Consider the following 23,389-nt stretch of genomic DNA (forward strand, 5'->3'; position numbering starts at 1 on the left):
TGTATCAATGGTGCTAAGATTGACAACAATAAATTGATTGTCTTTAAAGTGTAGGGCATTAATAATACCAAGGTAGTGACACATATATATATCAGTGAATCAACTTTAAATAAATCCATAGTTTATATATGACATTTTTATTTTCTTTGCGATGCTTTATGGCAAGGTTGCAAAGTTGAATACTCATATTATCTCTGTTAAGTGTTAGATCGAACTGTGAAGCCATTTTTACACAAAGTTATGGATTCATGATGAAGCTGAACATATGGATTCGTGGTGGAAATACCTGGAAAAAAACATTTCAGAATAAATTGACAAACAATTTTGGCAAAACTGTTTTTTTATTTTATTTAATACTAATTATGACAAAGAAATTTTGAATACGTTTTACAAAATATTAAACCAAATAGCAAAGTACAAAAAAAAAAAAGTTTAAAAAAAAAAGTCTTGGAAAATGAATAGAAAAATGTAAGTCTTTTAGTAAATCTTAACCTGCATGCTATAGACTGTGTTTGTAATCTCAATAATTATATGACGCAGAGCTTGCCATATGCAGCGCAATTCAGTACATTCAAGCTTTCACTGTTTAAAATTACGTTACTGTGGCTAAACAATTTTAAACTAATAAACTTGTAGAAGCTAATAACGGTTTGTTAGTAAAGAAAGGTTTATATGCTGATATAAAATTTAAAATTCCCAAAGTCCGGGACTCCCTAAAATTATAAGGACAGGCAGGACTCCAAATTCCAGGTAAAAACAGGAACTCCTGGACTTTGGACTCCCATTTTTCATCCCTGCATATAACTGAATTAAAAAGACCTGGTATCTTCTTTTACCAGCATAGATAGTTCAGTACAATTAACAATATCTTTTTCAAAAAATTTTTTTACTGTTCTTAAAGTCGACGTTTATCACGTCATAAAACCTATTCAATTAATGTGTTCTGTTTGTAACTTCAGCATAGCTGTTCTCCTGTAACAGCATAGGTGTTCTGCCCCTGTAATAGCATAGGTGTTTTGGCATAGGTGTTCTTCTTTTAGCATTTTAACCTATCAGCTGCATTTTCTATTACTGTTCATTTAAAAGATTATCGTCAACTTTATGATTGTTTTGTTTCTTATATGCTAAGTGACTGGTCTCTGTATACTTTAACAGGAAGAATGCTGCCTCCTGTTGCAAGTTTTATACTTGTGTTATCACCAATAATAGATATTTTTTTAGCTTACGAAACAACTCTGTCAGAAGTATTTTGATTTATTGATGTAATTAAGGCATAGCAGTTTTCAGCAGTTGTTTTTTTGTTGCAAGGTTGAGTGCCAACATTTTAGCATTCTGAGCAGATAATTTTTTTTTTATAATGGAATTATCTCAGATTATCATCAATAATCATCAGATAGATAAATTTAGAAAGATTATGTGAACAACTGATTTCAGTTGTTCTAGTACTGCTTTTAGTACTTTTTTTAGCCTTAGCTCAAACAGCTCCAATAGCAATTGTCATCTTTTTTATTTATTTTTAACTTGATGACAGTCATTTATTCAGAAAGTCTCCAAATCTTTACTGACTGCTTTATCTTTCTGTTTTAAAATACAAGTTATGCAGCTTCAGCAAATTCCAGGCAGATAAGATTTTAGACTTAAGGTTCAGACTGAGTTCAGATAGTCTTTGATCAGATAATCAATAGACTGTTTTCCTCCAATATTGATCTTTTTGCCTTAATTAACACAACCAAAACAATTTTGACTCTGAATGAAATCTTTTCTGAATGAAATCTTGCTTATTGCTGACTCATTTTGAACCAAAAATGTTTTTTGTTTAGTTTTTTCTGTGAAAAAGTGCCAAGAAAGTGTTTGTGCCACTCTACAAAAATTTAAAATTTTTCAATACAGAATGCATTATCATTGTAAAACTCTTTGTATAAAAGAAGGTGGAAGGAGAAGAATCTTTTCATAAATGGTATTTCCTAAATTAATGCTGAGTACAACACTGATAGCATTTATATAAATAATTAACGCATGCAAGCCTAATACAACTTTTTGTATTTCACTTGTTATGCAAAAGTTTATCACAAAGTTTCTCTAATATAACTAAACGCTTTATACAATCAAACAGAAATAATGTTATCAAATGTGATATTTAGAATGTAATTGTGTAAAATTCAAAATAATTAGGAAGTAAATCTGTTTCTCCCAAAAAAATCAAGTTGGTTGCAATGTTTCATGAGAAAAAACAATGTAGTGATTTTTCTTGCAAAATTTTTATCTAAGATGGCAAAACAAAAAACCAAAAAATGTATATAAATGTATATATATTTTCATTCACCTTTACAAAGAAATATAAAGCTTAAAATGAAGAAGCTTTATTGATAATCACTGTTATTTGATTACATCCAGAAGAATTCTTATCTTGTTTGTATTTCTTTATATTTTTCCTAATCGAAAATGTACATATAAATAAAAGAAAAATGTAAAGTATATTGAAATATACACATTTTATCTATTGACCCATGGATCTATAAGTCAATTCTACCATTTCTGTACTTATTTCTTACTTTTTAAATATTTTTTAGTAGGCGTTAAAAAAACTATGCATATTGTCTACCTTTTAAAGTTATGAATAAAAAAATAATTTATAATATAGTTGACTTTTAAATATTTTATACTCTTCTGTAGTTGTTTCACAATCCGTGCATTATAAGTATCCGGACAGATTATTCTAAATAATATTTAAAATACCAGCTTGATATGTATTGATTAATTACAATTGGTATAAAAAATTTAAAGAAATTTTAAAGTTAGACTTGAACGTATATGAATTTGACATGACCCTTATAATATGGGGTCATGGTAAGTCTATTTCACACCTACATATCTAAACTTATTTTTTATATAGTCTTTTTATAAGAGCCTTTTTATTTCATTTAACTTTTAGTAAGTGGTTGAAAATAAAAATAAGTCATTTAGTAAACAATTCTTGTTCAATACTACAGAACTTCTATTTGTAAAAATGTAGACCTCTATAAAAAACGGGTATGAAGAAAACTAATTTTTTTCTTTATTAAGTTTCTGTTAAGTTTTTATTAAATTTTTTGTATTGAACAATATTGAATTTAATCTAGGTGAAAGTTTTTTAGTAGTAAAGTCTGATTTCTCAACCTTGTCCACAATGAATGATGGTAAAACACTAAACACTGTTGTATCCAATATGCTTAAGAAAAAAGAATTTCATCTCAATTCTGCTATGTTTGTCTTGCAAATTCTAAGGAGATTAATTTGGAACTTTGTTGGAAAAAAAATAAAAATTTAAGCAAGCAAGTTTTGAAACTTGGAATTTGCAGTCTTTATTTATGGATGCGCTGCATGGAGTTGGTTTTTAATACTGCTTGTAAACTCTTAGCAGTAAAGCAAGGAAGAAATATTCACAAAACACTTCTTTGAAAGCAAAAAAAAATTCCAGCATTTATTCGAGTACGAGTCTGGGTTTCTTTTGTCAGTAAAGGAAGTGGCACAACCAAAACTGAAAATGTTGCTTGCAAATTTGATAATTATCCGATCGTGACAGGGGGAAGTTTGAACTAGGATATCACAATGATTAAGTTGTTTCGAGATTTATTTATTGATATGAATATAGCACAACTTCAAGACCAGATATAAATTAACTATTCTAGGAAGTATAAAAAGAAAAAGAAAGACCATGAACTAAATGAAGAACCATACTGATGAGCTGTTCTGCAATGAATTAAAAAATGGCTATTTTCATAGCCACAAGTAAATAAAAACATCTATTTAGAATAGAACGTTGAGGAACTTTTAAAAAACCAAAAAGCGAAGAATCAGATCATAGCAGATTTTTTTATTATTTTCAATGACATTTTATTATTAAATTGTGTTTCTGATTTAATTCATAAAATTATATAAATATCGGCGCTTTCAGTTTTAATGAAAAAAATTATCCTAATGTAGCTTTAAAGATTAATCTAAAATTAGTAGATGAATTGAAAAAAAATAAAAAACTTTTTTATATAGAAACCTAATATTTTTCTTTTAAATATAAAAATAGAAACAAAAATTCGACGTCATGAAAATCAGTTCAATATGTTGAATCCTTTATTTAAAAGCCTATTTCCTCATTTAGTATTTAAGCAACGCATCGTGAGTTTTTGCTTCAAATTGTTTTAATTAAAACTAAAAGAGGTTTGTAAATGATTATAAATAAAAAAAAAAAATCTATAAGTTTCATAAAAACTAGTTTTTACTTAAGAATATTTTAAAAAGTTTCATTTAATAAGTAAAAGTAAAGAAAAAATTTATATGCTAGTAGTTGTAGCTATTTTCTTTCATTTCCTTCACAAATATTTTATTGCCTAAATGTCTTTGCAACAGTTAAAATAATTGCAGATACCAAGCAAAGTCTTCACTTAAGTATAGCATTCAAGAATCTGAAATTTCACAAGTTCAAGAATAAAAGCTAAAGTTACGATTCCATAATATACTGCAGTATATTTAACATGAATTCTCAATAGGTGTATTACAATGTAAATAAATTTTAAAAGATTGCTTGTAGTCCAAAGTAAGATTTTTGGTATTTTCCATTCATAGAGCTAACCACTTCAGCCACTATAGTGTGTTGTTCGATAAAAGTTTTAACACTATTTAATAAATAAAAAATTTTATAAAATGGCAAATAAATGCTATAAATCAAAATAAAGAAGATGTTGCTGCAATGCAATTAATTAATATATATATATATATATATATATATATATATATATATATATATATATATATATATATATATATATATATATACATACATGTAAGTATGTATTAATTTTTTTTTTGAGAAACATCAAAATGGCGCAAATAATATGCAAAGAAGTGTGAAACATTCTTTATAGCCCAGAGTTCATGTTGAGTTTTAGTGAATGCATTGGAGTAAGTTGAAAATTCTTGGACGTCCAAATATTGAAGAACATTATTTAAGTATGATTGATGAAGATAATCCTAAAACTGACGAAAAGGCGTATTCAATGTTAACTACATGGATGCAAATGAGTGATAATCCAACATTTGAGGAGTTAAAAACAGCTTTAAGAAACATGAAGAGAATAGATTTAATAAGAAAAATTGACAAATTTACAAGTAATTATTTTTAACTAATAATAATAAACTAATTGATAATTTTTTTGTGTGCAAAATACTTAGATTTTCTACAGAAAAACTCTTATTCAATGATAGTGATGCTATTAAAGACTATTTAATTCCATGCTATGTTCATGCTACGACAGTCGAATTACAAAATCTATTCAAATAAAACTAAACTAAGTTGGTTATAATATTACGGACTTAAGAGCATTATCTAAACTTCTGAAAACTTTGTAAATATGTCCAACAGTGTTATACTAGTGTTTTGTAAATTCTAAATGTGATCATGTATCCTAAAATATTCTGAAGTATAAGTTTTACAGTGATAACTGTTTCAAACTTAATAAAATATAAAAAACTATAAAACTCAAAAATCCATTGTCATCACCAAGTTCTCTAATATTTGTGGTCTATGAAGTAACTTTCTTAGCTAAGTCTTATCTCTTTCAAAGTTCAGACTTATTGTTGGTGGTTATTTTCCTTTAATTTGTAAAGACTCAAATAGTCACATGCTTGGTCTGGCCATTTATATTTGCAAGAATTCAACCATTTGTAGAAACTTGTTGAATTTTGACTATGTGCCTTCGTTTGAGTACTACTTCACTCTATCACCTTTCTTGTTTTCTATACTGCTCTCTTTTATTTTAAGACTATTATTTTGGATATTATTTCTGATCAAGTTAATCGAGTCCTTTCTTTATTCTTAAGCCAATATCATTGTTTTTGGTATTGTTAATGCTTATCACACTAATGGCTTTGTACTAGTGTTAATGACTTTCAGGAATTTCCCCTATCATCATATCTCTTACAACTACCCTTAAGCTGACTTGGGCTCTTGCCATGATTTTCTTTGTTTCTGCTGATAAATTTCCCTTATTATGTAACTCCTTGGATTCAGGCTGGCATGGAACCTTTTATTCCCCTCTTGACAGTTCCATGTAGTCTTCACTCTTCTCCATGGTTTTCCTCTTATCGCGCTGCTGCAATTTTCAATTGTAACCATTACTTTCATATTTAACGTGAAAACAATTCTTTAGAAACAGACATCTGTTTACTATTGCTAGAAACCAATGTAAAAGGATTAGTCTAAGGCTGAAGCACGCTATTCTCAGATCACAAAATCTCATATTATCTCAAATGTTATGCTATTAAGAACTCTGGAGAATCTTTAACAGTGTCTTTAATCTAGGCAGACTATTCCACCTCTCTTGCATGCTTTATATTTTGCAATCTTGCCTAAAGACGAAGCTGACAACTTTTCATCAATCTCATCTCTTGATTCCACTAATCACATTTCCTGACTGATATAGCCAACAAACAGGTCGATCCATTACTTGGCATTCATATCTCTCCAGCTTCTCTATCTAAAAACTCTCTACAGCTTGTGGCCAATACAACATATTTGCTATAGTCTCTGCAGAAGTGTTATTTGAAGCTGTTTTCTATACTTTCAAAACTATTTAACAAGTGCTTATCAGAGTCATGTTTTCCAGCCTGTTGGAAAGTGACGTGTGTTTTCCTTATTTTTGAAAATTCTCGATCACGAAACTCGGTCCAACTACCTTCCCATTAGTCTCTTCCTATCATTAGCAATATTTTTAAGTTTTTAATTAACAAACATTTAATCTCTCATCTTGAATCTAATAAATAATATCATCAATATGGATTTTGAGTGTTTCTTGTTCTTCTGCTGATTTGTTAATGCTAATAACTTATAGGTTTTATCCTGCATTAGATAGATGTTGTGAGGCTAAGGCTCACAACATCTATCTACATTTATAAAGTCTTTATAAGCTCTCTACACTTATAAAGTCTTCGATAAACTTGGGCATCTGCATTCTCCATAAGCTCTCTTTTTATGGTGTATCAGGTAACATCTTTAAGGTTATTGAAACCTTTCGTACCAATTATAGTATAAAAGTTATTCTCAATGACAGCACACTTATTCATTTCCTTTAACTTATCCCATATCCTTAGCCCTATACTTTTTTAAATTTACATCTAAGGTGGTATTGTATGCTGAACATTCTTACCATTTATTCTTGTCTTGATAAGAAGCCAATACTCTCTGATTGCTTTAAGGGGCATTTAACTTGAAAAGGATCTCACTTCTGCTATTAGCATAGGGCTTCTAGTGAGAACTTTAATTCAGACAAACTAAATTTTTTTTGGCTTATCTTTTTCATAACAATCTAGATCATCCTATAATTATTAATGGATGAATAAATAAATATTTATGAATGGATGAATGAATATTTATGAACCATCTGTCTAAGGTTGTATCTCTTTATCATGATGGCCGCTTTCTTCTTCTGGTTTCTATTCTTTATTTCTATATATCTCCTATCCATCCTTGTATTAAATACTGTTACCATATCTGGAGCAGATCTTCAAATGATCTGTATGTTAGTCTTATTTTTTATTCTTCCTGATTTAATTGATAATTGTTATATTGATAAAAAGTAAGTTGTCATTCATTCTGGATCGAATTTTCACCAAAATAATTCAGCAACAGAAAAGTTTTTGCTCAGACTGTACAAATACGTGTTAGAGAGATAATCTTCAGTGCGTTGAACAAAGTTTCATGATTGGCCATTTTCTTTTTGAGTAACTTCATAGAACAATGCTTTGAATTTATGGTTTGAAATGTGACACTGTTTCTTTCCCCGATGCTGATTTGCATCCTTGAGTCAGAGTTAACAAGGCCAAAAGTAGCACGAATAAGGCCACATGTTGCAAGGCTAAGACCAAAGCCAAGATTTTAGGTCAAGGCCAAAATTAGGAGTTTCAACGCCAAGGCCTACTTAATCATTTTCAAGACCAAAGACTTAAGTTTTTGTCTAACGTTGAGCCCGGTTTTTATTAACAAAAAGTAACGAAGTTTACTCTGAAAATAAACCAAATAATGTAAAAATAAACTAAGGTTGTGCAAAAAAAAAAAGTTAAAAGTCAATAAGAAAACATACTTGTAGATATGTATAAAGCCGAAAACAAAAATACATGAAAATAAAGAATGAAAACTTTTAATTCTTTAATTTTATGTATTTTTTTTTTTGAAGGCCAAGGCCAAAACAAGGCCAACAGTTGCAAGGCCATTATACTTCTCAAGAAAACAACATACTATGAATTTTTTTTTTAAAAAAAAACATACTATTCATGTTACTCTATTTTTTGATGCCTGTGCTTTTTAGAAATTTTTTTCTGCTACTTAATACTTCGTACCCAATTCTTTCTGATATTATTGTTTCTAAAAAATACCTAATGTTCATTTTTTAATGGTAGATCAGTTTTACTTTTACTTGGTTGTATTAAGTAAAATTGAAAAATGATTGCAAGAAGGTTTTTGAATTTTCATTTTTAAAAATTTAGATCTGCTACAATCTACTTTTGTACACATTGTGTTGTAGGCAATGACATTTAATATTGTGAATATTGTGTTGTAAATATTGTGTTGTAGGCAATGACATTTAACTCTCAATGTTAGGTTAAAATCATGGTGTCAGCTACCAAATGCTGAATGTTGGTATTAAATTGATTTTTGTCAGGTTGTTTTGACATATGTTCAAAGATTTGAAAAAAGAGTAGCATTAAATAAAATCATTATCATTTTTGTCTTTATCAAGAACTAGCTTCCTCCTTTGCATTAAGGTTATGTAGTTTTTAATTTTATTCCAAGCCATCACTTAATTTATTTTTATGTAATATTAGTAAGCATAACCTTAAAAAACCTTATCAATTTTTAAAAATATCAAAGTTATAAATGAAATATTTAAGTGTGTAGAGTAAAGTAATATAAAATATTATTTACTAATAAATAAATAAAAAATTTTGATTTGTTGAAAAGTTTCGCTACGTCATTAGAGGTGCTATAAAATATTGTTACAAAAATAGCGTTGCTTTTTTGAAGTTGGGTTTCCTGTAAGTAGAAACTTTAATTGTTCTTTAAATGAAGATGTTATTGCTTGAAATATGAAATACTTGTAATAGAAGATTGTTATTGCTTGTAATAGAAGATTGTTATTGCTTGTAATAGAACATTGTTATTGCTTGTAATAGAAGATTGTTATTGCTTGTAATGCAAAGATACTATATATAAATAAATATTAAGCGATTACTATACGAAAAAATAGTATATTGACAAAAATGCATGTCAGTTACAAAAACACTAAGTGCTTCATAAGAAACAGTTATAGAATGATTTGGTTAAATTCTCCTTCACTAAAATCCAAAAAGTTTTGTTTATTCTGAAGTTTTATTAAAAACTGAGTTTTTAGTTGTTAAAATTGTGTGCAGACATATTCAAAGTTTTAAATAAAGATCCTTAGTTCAAGCATTTCCAAATTTTTTTTTAATTAGCAGATGTGAAGTTTCCAATCCTCTAGCAGTTTTTTTTAACATTTTTATTGTTTACAAAATTAACAGATACGTTTGCACGAACTCCAACAGGTTTTGAATAAAATGAAAAAATCAAGCTAATGAATATCAATACAAAAAATTTTGGTTTAATTTGTTAAAAATTGTAGGAAAACATGTTTTAGTGGCCTTGATTCTCATGATAATGAAAGTGAAAGAAAAAATTCTTGGTTCCTAAGAAAATAACGTAGCTTTTTTTGCATTTGAGTTCAAGTTGTAATGTTAATAAAATTTTGAGTAATAAAAAAATTTTTTTGTGGATTTTTTGTTACTAGTAACAAAGTTTACAATAAGAAATTTCATCTCAAGTGTCATTTTTTTAATTCTATGATATGCAAAGGAAGAGCATACATTTTTGAAGAAAGAATTTATATTGCTTGTAAAAGAAGTTTTATTGCTTGTAATAGAAGATTGTTTAGGACTTTGTTTTTTTAGTTTTATTCTTTTGTAAGTTTTGTGTTCTTTGCTCACAAAAAATTTTTTTTTGAAACATTTAAATTTAATCATTTAGAAACTCCAGGTTTACCAGAAGTAACTTCAAGATTTTCTGCAAACAATGGTAATTATGTTTTTTTTTAATTACTTTTACATTTAGTATATTCCAAAATGAATTGTAGTAATCAGGTTTTAATAACCTTGTTTGCTTAAAAAGTAAAGGTAAACCTTTAAATGTAAGGTAAAAAGAAGTAGTTTTACTTTTATTTGGTTGTTTTAGATAAAATTTAAAAATGATTGCATGGAAGTTTCTGAGTTGTCATTTTTCTAAATTTAGATCTGCTATCATCATATCTATTTTTATAAATATTGTATTTTATATTTTATATATTATATATTTTAGGCAATTACATTCAACTCTCAATGTTAGGTTGAATGCTGAATGTTGGTATTAATTTGGTTTTTATCAGGTTGTTAACTCTGAGACAGTATGTTACGTTTGAAAAAAAATTGCATTAAATAAAATCAGATTTTAACATTTTTGTCTTTTTAACTTTTAGTTTCCTCCTTTGCATTTTGGTTATGTAGGTTTCAATTTTATTCAAAGCCATCACTTAATTTATTTTAAATGTAATAATAGTAAGCATAACCTTAAAAACCTTATAGAATCTTATAAACATCAAAGTTATAAATGAAATATTTAAGTGTTTGGAGTAAACTAACATTAATATTACTTACTAAAGAACAAAGAAAAATTTTGATTATTTATAAAAGTTTCACTACGTTATTAGCAGTACTACAAAATATTGTTAAAAAAATAGGTGTAGCTTTTTTGAAATCGGTTTGTAATTAAAATTTTAATCAATGCTCTTCAAACGAAAATGGCTAATAATATTATCAATATTAGTTAATATAATTATTGTTAATTAATGTTCTTAAATGAAAATCAAAGATATTTATCCTGTGATTTTGCTTGTAATAGAAGGTTGTTATTGCTTGTAATAGAAGTTGTTATTGCATGTAATAGAAGATTGTTATTGCTTGTAATAGAAGATTGTAATTGCTTGAAATAGAAGGATGTTATTGCTTGTAATAGAAGATTGTTATTCTTTGTAAGATTGTTTAGAACATTGTTTTTTACTTTTATTCTTTTGTAAGTTTTGTGTTCTCTTGCGCTCACAAAAAAATTTTTTTTTGAAGCTTTTAAATTGAATCGTTTAGAAACTCCACAGAAATAACTTCAAGATTTTCTGCCAAAAAGGTAATTATATATATTTTTTAAATTACTTTACATTAAGTATCCAAAAATGATTTGTAGTCATAAGGTTTTAATATCCTTTTGTTTTGATTAAAAAGTAGAGGTAAAGCTTAAAATGTAAAGAGGTAAAAAAAGTGACCAATTTTAGTTATTTTGGTGGTTTTTTTGTTGTAAGTATAAATTGTATTACAGTGTTTTACCAGAAGTTATCCTTGATTTTTTTGAAAATGAAAATTTGGACCAAGACCCAATTATATCACTAGTAATACTTTGCTCAATATGTTTATTTGTGCAGTGGTCTTGTTATTTAGTTTCTTGAGTTTGTGTTTTAGACCTATGTTTTAAGAAGGAATTGCATCAACAAAAAATATATATATTTAAAAAAATTATATGGAGAGAATTTGTTTTAAAAATACATATCTATATAAAAAAAAAAACTTGTTAAAAATTCATAAAAAAAACATGATAAGCAAAACTAAAGTTATCCTTGGTTTCAAAGTACTAAGAAAGATTTCAGATTTTTTTGAGAGCAAAAGAATCTGCAATCAGAGGAAATTTTTCAATCTAGACATTAGACCAGATCTCAGCTATAATTTTGTCAACAAACTAAAAAAAGTATAACATATCTGCATTGTATTTTGTGTTAAAAAATATCTGTTTTTTAATATCATGTGTTTGCTCACTGCATGTTTTTTAACGATTAAGTTTACATAATTAGCTTATATTTTCTCTTTTATATTTTGTCTGTGTTGGTTATAAAAAAAAAACATTTGCATTCCGTAAGACGCTTCAGTTTATGTCACAACTAGAGAGCTTTTTAACAACATGAAGGTAAATTAAACAATGGATGCAGTTGTAATTAATCAATGGATGCTTGGTTTTAGAAAAATGTTATTAACAGTTTTCTAAAAACTGAATTTTTGTTGTTAAAATTATGTGCAGACATATTTAAAGTTTTAAGTAAATATGTTTAGTTTGTGTATAGTGTACTAACACATTCAAATTTTTAATTTCCGAAATGTGAATTTTCAAAAGTTTTTGGCATTTTTTCTTAACATTTTTGTTGTTTACAAAGTTAACACTTACATTTTACCGTAACTCCATCAGGGTTAGAATGAAAAAATTTAGCTAACAAAAAATTTTACTTTAATTAAAAATTAGAAAAATAGAAATACTTTGAGGCCTTGATTTTCATAAAATTGAATAAAAATTAAAACAATACGTATTAGTTTATTTGTTATACAACTTTGAATTGAAACATTAGGAAGCGTGCTCACAAACAACAAAAGAAAATATTACATCACTAGTTTCACAACGTAATAATCAGTGTTAAAAGAGTCAGAGTGAAATATAATAATCAAATAAAGTTAAGAAATATGAGTATTGAGTACTTTTTATGCTGCGAGGGAATTAAAGTACGAGTTTGCCAAGCTTCATTTTGTTCAGTATTGTGTAAGTATAAAATTACTTTACTTTTAATTCAGAAATAGAATGTATATTTTGTTAAAAAAAATTAATGAGTAAAAGTTAATATTTTATTAATTTATTCCAGCCATAAAACCTGATAGAGTTTTAAGAATTACAAGACACTGGTATGAACATGGAACAACCAGACCTGAAAATAGAGAAGGAGACAGGAAGAAAATAGCTTTTTCTGAAAAGAAGTTATTAAAAACCATATTCAGTCTTTTAATTGCAGAGCAAGTCATTATGGAAGAAAAGGTGCTCCAGGACGTAAATATTTGCCCTCTGATTTAAATGTAAAGCGGATGTACGAACTTTTTTTGGATAAAAACAATGCTTATACTGTAGCTACTGTAGGCTACCATTATTATTATGGGGTATTTATGAATCATTTCAATTTAGCTTTTGGATACCCAGCAACAGATACATGCTCTACATGTCAAACATATAAGTTGGCTATGAAAAACCAAAATATCACTGATAACCAAAAAAAATTAAAAACTGCTCTTTTCATTCTTCATCGAAGTTTAGCCAGAAATTTTTATAGTCTTCTCAATGATATTCATCCCAATGAGATCACTATCTGTTTTGACATGATGGAGAACCTTGTACTACCAAAATTATCAATCGGAGAAGCCTACTATTCTAGACAGCTTTATTTTTATGTCCTTGGTGTTGTTATTCATAAAGGTGATAAGTCTCAGTCTGTTAACGATATATATTTTTTTACTTGGATGGAGTGTGAAAATAGGAAAGATTCGAATATGATCTGTCCAGCTATAGAACATCTACTTAAAAATGTTTTAAAAGATAAATGTTTCAACGCCTCGTCACTTCGATTGTTTTCTGATGCATGCTATGGCCAGAACAAAAACATAAATATGACATGTATGCTTCTAGCTCTAAGAAAACAATATTTTAATAAACTGCAGATTACACATACTTTTCCAGAACGAGGTCACTCATATCTGCCAGCTGATCGTGTGTTTGGTCGAGTTCAGCTAGATATTAAAAAAAGAGACCAAATTTTTGAGCCTAATGAATACATAAACATACTTAGCCAGCATGGAAAAGTCATGGTTTACGGGCATGGTAACTGTGTTAAACTTGCTAAGAAAGACGATGTTTTTCGTCTTCTCGGTCTTGTAGGAGCAGAAGGCAGAATACTTAGTATGTATAAAACACTACTCTGTAATGCCACTGAAGATAATGCTAGCCTTAGTGAAGAAGATAGTTCATAATTTGATTTTAATGTTTTTTAGCTGTGAATTTTGTAAACATGTTTAATTAAAGATACATTTATTTAAACAAATTTCCAGCATAACATGATTTATTTTGTTGTTTTTTTTATTAACGTTATTGAATACAAGATAAAATACTCATTAACACCTTATATATTTTTATAGTTGCACTTGTGAGTTGTTTCAAAAAAGTTGCTGATTTATATTAAAGGAGAACAAAATTTTAAGGTAGATCTTAGAATGCATAATAAAATAATATTATGTTTCATTAATAGATATATTTTATTAATGAAATGGATATAAAGCGTTTTGTTAATAAATAATACTTGGATATACAGCGTTTTGAAACAAAACAAAAATAACCACTGAAAATATACATCGATTTCATACCGCTCGATTTCAGTAGACATTATAGTCTTATTAATAAAGTACATGTTTAACTAAATCAATAATAACTTATTCCAAAATACTTAATTTCTTTATGCAGGAGAAAAGTTCGATTTACTCAAAACCCAAAAAATGGATTTACAGCGTTTTGAAAATGAGCTCTTCAATTGTTTTTCTACTAAGTGAAAATTGTCAATAATAAGCTGTAGAGTGGCTCCTAAAAACCCATGCAGGATTTTCTAAAAAGACCTTTTGTGTGGTATTTTACCATATATGCATATGCAGGCCTTGTTTAAAAGCATAAACTGGCGCGCTATTTAAGTATGCTGTAAGCCATTTTACATAAGCAGTTTTATGATTTTTTAATATTTAAAGAAAGCGTAAAATATAATAAGTAATTAACATCATAAAAATCACTTATGAAGTTTGAATGACGATTACGTAAAAAAGTTTGCATGACAATTACATTTGATATTTGTGCTATTTACAAATATAATAACTTAAGAAATAACAAAGAAAATTTTATTTTTATTAACCTAACTTATCCATCAAAAATGTTAACAAAATAGATGTTATAGACATGTACAAAAAAAAAATCATAAAATAAACTTAATTAAGAAATTTTTATTTATCATCCTGCAAGAATACTTATTCAGGCTATTTCTCATAACAAACAATAACAAAAATAATTACCCAATTTAAAAAAAAATAAAAAACATAACAAAAAAATTAATGACAAAAAAATAGTATATGTTAAATTTTTTTTATATTTGTGCCATTTTTGATATTTTAAAATTTGTTTGTTTGTTTATTATAATGGTTTTATAACATGTTTTTTCAGTTAATCAAAAAAATGAAAAAACATTAATTATTACTATCTACTTTAATCGACATCTTATTAAGAGTTAATTTTTTTATAATTAATAAAAAAACAATTTCTTTTATAGATATAACTCTATAATTAATTTTTTTGGTTAAATTTACACTTAAAGCAATATAGCTTATGCAATGATTTCGTTTATATTTATAAGTTTTATTTTGCAAAAAATAACAGTTTAGAAAAGTAATATTTTATAATAGTTATATTAGCTTTATATAAATAACAGATTGTGCAATATCAAAAAAAGTGAAAAAAGTTTCCTTATAATTAAGAAAGAATTTTGATTAAAAAAGTTATTTAAACTAAAAAAAATTAGTTTTTTTTTCTTGGTTTTTCTTCCTTTTTTTCCATTTTTTACAAAAAATTAAATTTCTTGTAAACATGTTATAACTTGCATCAAAAATATTTATGAAGCGTATGTTTTCCTTTTTTGCCTTAAGGCCTTATAAAACCACAACAGTACGAATTTTTTAATAAATGATACTTGAAACCTTAAATCTTTGTCACAAAAAAAAAGAGCTGGTACAGTAATTTTCTTGATTTTTTTTCTTTGCAACAAGTAATATTTTTTGATTACTAATAACTTTTTAAAAGTAAAAAATCGTTTCTTTGCGAAGCATCAATTTTAAATTATAATGAAAAAAAAACATTACACAAATAATACAAATGTTGAGAAAAAAAAGAAATTAATTTATGTTAAATTATACTGAAAAAAGTAAATTTAATTATTTAATATTAAAATATAATATTAAAAATAATATTAATATATAATATTAAATAATATTTAAAAAAAAAAAAAATTGAAACAAAATAGACGTTTCGTAAGATATACATTTACAAAATATGTTTTTTCTTAACTAGTAAAATAAACTTGTTTTGCAGTAATTTATTTTATTGAGGTAGTTTTAAAAATGCATATATGGTAAAATCACCATTTGGATAATTATTAACAATGTGATACAAGTTAATGGATAATTTTAATCACCCGACAGTTTTTTTCCTAAAACAATATATTGTGTTGAAAAGTATTTTTATAATGTTAACTGAACAATAAATAATCCAGGAATTGGGTTTATATTTTTTTAATTTATATTTTTTCGTCATTTAAAATAATTGTCATGCGTTAAAATCACCAATTTAAATACCTTTTTTTTTTGATAACTTGGAATTGAAAAAAACAAATAATTAAAAAAAAAAAAAACTTTAATTAGTCTAAAAAATAATTTTTTTTTCCTTTTTAGATATCTTTTTTTAATTTAATTATAAAAGGTATTTAAAACTTATAATTTTGATTTAAAAAAACAAAACTTTAATTAGTCTAATGACAATTTCTTTTTTTTTAGAGATCTTTGTTAGATAAATTTATATATTTAAATCACATAATTTTTTTTAAATATTTAATAATAGATACAATTGATTTTCTCAAAGATATATTTAATTTTAAAACTTTTTAAAAAAGTAAATTTTTCAAATCATTTTTTATCATTGTGAAAATATTTTAATTGCTTAACTCGTTCGCTGCCGAGCTATTTTAAACTATGCTTTGTTTCTTTGGCGAGCCATAATGTCTGCAATGATTAAGTTTTGCCGAGGCTGTTTTTCGCGGTTTCATTCTCATTGCCAAGGCTAGTTATCAACATTTCAATAAATAAAATAAAATATTTTTTATTCTGAATATAACTGATAAAAAATAAGCACTACGATTATACTCGTACTTTGGCAATAGAGAAGAAATTTTTCCAGTGCTGAAGTACGAGTTTACTCATAACACCGTAATGAGTATAACTCATTGCGGTGACTACACCTTATCAAGATGTAATTTAGAACATGAAAGATGTAATTAAGAAATGTTAGATGTAATTTAGAAGATGAAAGTTGTAATTGAGAAACTTAAGATGTAATTTAGAACATGAAAGTTGCAAATAAGAAATCGTAAGATGTAATTGAGAAGAAAAAAGTTGTAATTGAGAAATGTTTATAATATAGATTATCAGAAAGAAGTTGTTTGTATTTTTAATTTTGTTGCTTTAGTTTACCTTGTATTATTAGGTTTGATCATAATTTGGCCAAGGTGGCCATATGGGTTGGTTTTCAATAAATAACAATATATTATCAATAAAATAAAAAAGTGATGAAAAAGGGATTTGTGGTTGGCAGTAACTCTATATCTTCCAAGGAAATTTAAATTTCCGCTAAGGGCCCAATTGTATGCTGTCTTATATTTGACATCTAAAATTTGCGCCAGAGTCGCAAAATGACGATTGGGTTGTCATTTCGCTCAGCGCATTCAATAACTCATTTGATGAAGATAAAACATAATGTTTTCTTTCAATTTATTTGGTTGTATGTATTTCATGTCTACAAATTGGACAAGGTGGTTCAGGTTGTTCCAAAAGTGGATGTAAACAAATTTAGTGAAATAAATGCACAGATGCAATTTAATAACAGACTTTCTGTTTATAGTTTATTGACGAATAACACAATGACCTCTCAATTCCATTACTGTATTACTGTATTGCTGGTGCATACAAATGCTAAATTTGATAATATGAACTTATTAAAATGCATGTACAAGAAGATTTTTTATAATGACCTTTAAGCTTACATTGTGAATTTGCAATTACAAATAATATATTCTCATTTCCATATTACGGTTTCTTAATTAGAACTTTTGTTTTTCTAATTACGTATTGCGATTTCTTATTTATATGTTGGGTTTCTCAATTACATTTTAAAATTTCTTAATTACATTTTGTTTCTTAATTACATATTGTGACTTCTAAATTACATGTTGTATTTCTCAATTGCATTTTAATTTTCTTAATAACAACTTTTAAGTTCTCAATTACATCTTCAAAAGGCATAGTAATGTAGCTTATTTGATGCAATATTATTATAAATAGTGTTTCAATTTTCTTGCACATGCACATGCACATTGGGAGTTAACATTAGTAAAAAAGGTAATTTATATTTTGTTTTCTTAATTCTAAATTTTTTTGTTTTTTATACTAGAAGTTAAAATATATTTGATAGCTACATTATACTGCATGTTATTAAAAATGTGAAAAAATTTGATTTACACAACGTTTACAAAATATTTTTTAATATATTAAAAAACATTTTAGTGTGCACTTCGAATTTTTTTACACAGTATACTTAATGTGTTTAATAGATAAGTTATTTCTTTTTTTATAAATAGATAATTTATAAATTTATCTATCTCATATTAGCTCAACACAGATATTTCACAATTGGATCAGCACATATGATTATCGAAGATTGTGAGGATAGTGAAGATGATGATTTTAAAGAATCGGATTCATTTTTTCTTACACTACTACGTCTTTGAGCTTGACTGTATCAGAATCAAGTTCTGAAGATAATAACACTGAAGAAAGTGATGGCAACCAGTTTACAGATGTTCATCTAGCAGCCACTGCAGAAGATTTTTTAATGCCGCCGAAAAGAGCTAGAACAACGGGTGGTCTTGCTTATAGACAAAATCAAAACAAAGCTCAACAGTTAGATCTTATAAGTAATATTTTGCCTGACAAAACAACTTTTGAAACAAATCCATCTAGAAATTCAAACCAATCGAAAGATGAGCCGAATATTGTAAAACAAATTCAATTTACTGCCAATCCTAGTTTGAAGATAAACATGGAGAGCAAGAAACCATTAGATTTCTTTAGACTTTTTGTCTAAAGACAAAAGAAGAAGAGCTTATAAATACTATGGTAGTTAAAACTAATCGCTACGTAACGCAAGAAATAAATAAGCAGCGTCTCCTCAGACAAAGCTCACATTTTAAAGATTGGAAATCAATAAATTCAGAACATATGCGGCAGTTTCTTGGAGTTCTTCTTCATATGGGGTGTGTCAAAATGCCATCTTTAGAACACTATTGGTCTAAAAACAGTCTCTATAGAGTTCCCTTATTGTCTAGAATAATGCCACCAAATAAATTCCAACTAATGTTACGGTTTTGGCATTTTATTAACTATACAGATTCAGGTAGTGGACGCTTGTGTAAAACTATTGGACTTCTCGATCACTTAATTAATACAATGGACAACATCTACTGTCCTAATAAAAATATATCAATGGATGAGACAACTCTTGCTAAACATTTGTTGGATCAAATGGGAGCTATTGTTTTAGACTTAATGGAAAAATTTCTGGGAAAAGTTTATCACCTGTACACTGTTAACTTGTACAATTCCTTTGAGTTAACAAAGCACATGATAAATCAAAAAACATGCATTTGTGGTACATTAAGAACTGACCAAAAGTCAAATCCAAAAGAATGTTTAAAAGCAAAACTGAAACAGGGAGACATTATAAGCAGAAGCAGAGAGGGTGTAGTGGTTGCTAAATGGAAAGACAAAACGTTCTAATGATTAGCAACTTGCATTCGTTGCAAATGATTGAAGTGAAAAACAGGAGAGGAGAGAAGAAAATGAAACCCAATATTATTAAAGATTACAATCAATGTATGTCAGGAGTAGATAGGGCAGAACAAATGGTATCGTATTATGATTGCCTAAGAAAGACAATTAGATGGTATAAAAGGTACCACTTCATCTCTTTGATACTTTTTTGTTTAATGCTTACTGTCTAAACAGCAAATATAGACTAGATAAAACAATTTCCTTGCTTTAGTTTAGAGAATTAATTGTTACGGATTTATTGGGTGAATGTTTGAATGAAACTGTGTCTCGAATCACCACTAATAGCTTCCACTACTTGTCTTAAATACCACCTAATGAAAAGAAAAAATTCCCAACAAAACCATGTTGAGTCTGCTCTAAAATAAAAAGTAAAGAAACACAATATGAATGTGCCTTTTGTGAAAATAGACCTCTGTTATGTATTGGCGAATGTTACAGAATGTATCATTCAAAAGAATAGGTTTACACTTTAATTTTCATGAAATAAAATTAAAGCATTATCAATATTTTACTTTTATCTGTTTTAAGCTATTTCTGTCTTTATCTGCATTTAAATTAGGTTTCATTGGATTTTTAAAATAAAATTTGAATGTAATACTTTCTGAAATCAAATGTGAAGCTAAGAAAAAAAAAAAAAAGTGAATAGACAAAGCCAGTCATGCACAAATGTTATTTGAAATAAGTTAGTATAACTACGAGTATTCTCGTAGTTGGCAAATATCAAAATCCCGGTAACTACGAGTATACTTGTAGTTGGCAAATAAATGACGCTAACTTACTACGACTATACTCGTTTTTGGCAGCGAACGTGTTAATAAGCTAAATTTAACCCTTCGCGTCTTTTCTTTAATTTATTCATAAAAAGGGATTTATGTGATATAGTAAACATTTTTCACAATTATTTTTAAGGATGATGTTAGATAATGTTTTATTATGTAAAATACTAATATGCTAGCACTCAAAGTTTAACAATTTAAATCAAATAATTAATGAGTTTATTTAATAATACTGCTGATGGTTTCTTACAATAGTAGATTCAATACTTTTTTTAAACTTATTATTACCCCAGGTAAATATATTTAATTATCTAGTAAAGATTGAGTTTTATCACTGATTTTTACAATGGTACTAATTATTGTAATGTGCAGAAATTAAAGAGGTTGTTCTTTAAGTGGTATTATTTAAAAAAGTTGCAACAAGTATATGTTGCACCAGATATAGGCAAAATTACTGGTGTAATTCTTAATACTTTTTACTTTCACTGAGTTTCTCTTTAAATACTTCAAACATACATTTACCAGTTGAAAATGTACAGTTTGCAATGCATATCAGTCACTCATGAACTTTTTATGTGACATCTTATAATTATTGTATTCAATAAAGCACGTACCATCTGATGTAATTTCCATTAAAATAGTTTTCTTTATATTATTTTTCATTGCAATAATATACATTTATGTTTTTTTTGTAATAAGAGTAATCGAATTTTCTCCCCCTTTATTTACCAAGTTATATGCATTATAAGTGCATCAATATATTTCATTCAATAGTGCATCTATATATTTTATTATATATATTATTTATTCAGTCAAATTTAGACAAGATAAGTATTCTTAAATAAATATTGAGTCAAATTTAGACAAAATAATTAATGTATCTGAGATTTTTCCATAATCAATTGTATTGTTTAATTAGCAGCAGCATTTTTTGACCCATAAATAAAACATTTATCAATTAATTTTAGAATTTTAACTACTCTCTCTCTCCAGCAGCTTTTTTTTCATGAAATTGTTAGTAACTTTTATGGTAAAATTTTATTTTCTCAAAAAAACAACGTACTATGAATGTTTTTAGATAATTTCTGCTTTCATGTTACTCTATTCTTTTATGCCTGTGCTTTTAGAATTTTGTTTCTGTTACTTTTGCAAAACTGAGTTTTCAATTCTTTACAATATTTACAATATACAATTCTTTCTGAAATTATTGTTTCTAAAAAAAATACCTGATGTTCATTTGTTAATGGTAGATCAGTTTTACTTTTACTTGGTTGTGTTAGGTAAAAATTAAAAATGATTGCAAAGAAGTTTCTGAATTGTCATTTTTCTAAATTTAGATCTGCTACAGTCATATCTATTTTTGGAAATATTGTATTGTAGGCAATGGCATTCAACTCTCAATCTTAGGTTGAAATCAGGATTGGTGTCACTACCTGTGATATGATGCTGAATGTTGGTATTAGTTTGATTTTATCAGGTTGTTTACTTTGAGACAGTATCTTACGTTTGAAAAAAATAGCATTAAATCAGATTTTATCATCTTTATCTTTATCAAGAACATTTAGCTTCCTCCTTTGCATTTAGATTATGTAGGTTTCAATTTTGTTCAAAGCAATAACTTAATATTTATGTAACATTAGTAAGTATAACTTTAAAAAACCTTATCAAATCTTATAAACATCAATGTTATAAATAAAAGATTTAAGTGTTAGGAGTAAACTAACATTAATATTTTTTACTAATGAATAAATAAAAAAATTTGATTTGTTGACCGACGTGTCGAAGTTTTAAATCTTTGGTTTCGATATAAGATTGTTTGTCTGGAGAAAAAAAATTGTTTAATGTATGATAAAATAGAGTGATTTATTGACTGTAAAACATGGTGGATTTAATGTTAATGTGTGAGGCTGTTGTGGCTGGAATGCCACTAATGACTGTAAAAATAGAGGAAGTACTGACATTAGTTTATTTGTACACCTAAAAAATCATGCTTCACCTTCAGAAAGATAGGTTAATGGGAAGCTATTTATTTATTCAGAAGAAAACAACTTGAATCTAAAACATATTTTTCAAAAAATTGTATGTGTTATTTGACTGAGTTCGAAAACAATCAAATTTTGAATAAAATGATTTAGCCTCCCTAATCACAAAATCTCTCTCCAATTGGATTTTTATGGGAGGAATTAAAAGTAATGTCAAAAACTAATGTCTAATGATGCATAAGATGTGGAAAAAACTTATTATTATGTTAAAAAACTTATTATTATTATTATTATTATAATTAGTGGCATACAATTGACTTTGACAAATTGGATTAGTTGTTATTGTTCAAGAATATGTATGTTGTTATTGTCATTAAAGGTGATTAAAAAGCAAGTAAATTATAAACTAATCTAATGGGACCTAATATTGATTTTTTTGTAAACCTAATAAATAGGAAGATAACATATAATTCTGGTAGACTTTGCTTTAATTTTCTCTCCCAATAGTAAGTAAAGCTTTGATATCTTATTTCAAAAAGTACAACCATTCAAATAATTATGGATGTTAGTGTGTGTGTGTCTGTGTGTATACATATATGATTCAGCAAGTATATATATATATATATATTTCTCACGATTTAAAAAAAACTTTTTATATTAAAAGTCTTTGAGAAGTTTATTAAAAAGATTTTTAAAGATACAGCAGATTTAAGAGATGAAGTTGTGAAATACTGGATTGCAATATTGGAGGTTGAATGCAGCCTACTAATTATAAATTATTTGACAATTTTTTGAGTTAAAAGAGTTTGCAATTCTACTTACGATTGTAATAATGGTTGAGACATTGGACACTATATAAGTTTAGAGAACTATGCAGAATATTTACAGGAGTCGAACAACTCAACCATTTACTGAAAACACTACAGCTACTAAGTACAAAAAAATAAAATAATTACT

At 26.9% G+C, this 23,389-nt stretch overlaps 2 protein-coding genes and 1 long non-coding RNA gene across 3 annotated transcripts; all 3 read left to right on the top strand.

The window, feature by feature from the left end:
- Positions 1-4,966: 4,966 nt before the first annotated feature.
- LOC136076380 (uncharacterized) lies at positions 4,967-11,252 on the top strand. The gene is made up of 3 exons (XR_010636219.1): positions 4,967-5,142; positions 10,070-10,117; positions 11,215-11,252. It is a non-coding gene; the product is annotated as an uncharacterized LOC136076380 (long non-coding RNA).
- Positions 11,253-12,579: 1,327 nt separating this feature from the next.
- On the top strand, positions 12,580-13,973 carry LOC136076381 (uncharacterized). The gene is made up of 2 exons (XM_065789818.1): positions 12,580-12,703; positions 12,804-13,973. The coding sequence occupies exon 2, from the start codon at positions 13,021-13,023 to the stop codon at positions 13,954-13,956; it is 936 nt and encodes a 311-aa protein (XP_065645890.1). The 5' UTR covers positions 12,580-12,703; positions 12,804-13,020; the 3' UTR covers positions 13,957-13,973.
- A 4,984-nt stretch (positions 13,974-18,957) lies between these two features.
- Positions 18,958-19,620, top strand: LOC136075829 (piggyBac transposable element-derived protein 4-like). Its single transcript, XM_065789267.1, has one exon. The coding sequence runs from the start codon at positions 18,958-18,960 to the stop codon at positions 19,618-19,620; it is 663 nt and encodes a 220-aa protein (XP_065645339.1).
- Positions 19,621-23,389: the final 3,769 nt, after the last annotated feature.

This window comes from Hydra vulgaris, chromosome 02, assembly GCF_038396675.1.
Source record: "Hydra vulgaris chromosome 02, alternate assembly HydraT2T_AEP".
Classification (NCBI taxonomy): domain Eukaryota; kingdom Metazoa; phylum Cnidaria; class Hydrozoa; order Anthoathecata; family Hydridae; genus Hydra; species Hydra vulgaris.

Bases quoted from the DNA above. Each gene is read 5' to 3' on its own strand.
- LOC136076381 (XM_065789818.1), top strand. From the start codon at position 13,021: ATGTACGAACTTTTTTTGGATAAAAACAATGCTTATACTGTAGCTACT.
- LOC136075829 (XM_065789267.1), top strand. From the start codon at position 18,958: ATGGTAGTTAAAACTAATCGCTACGTAACGCAAGAAATAAATAAGCAG.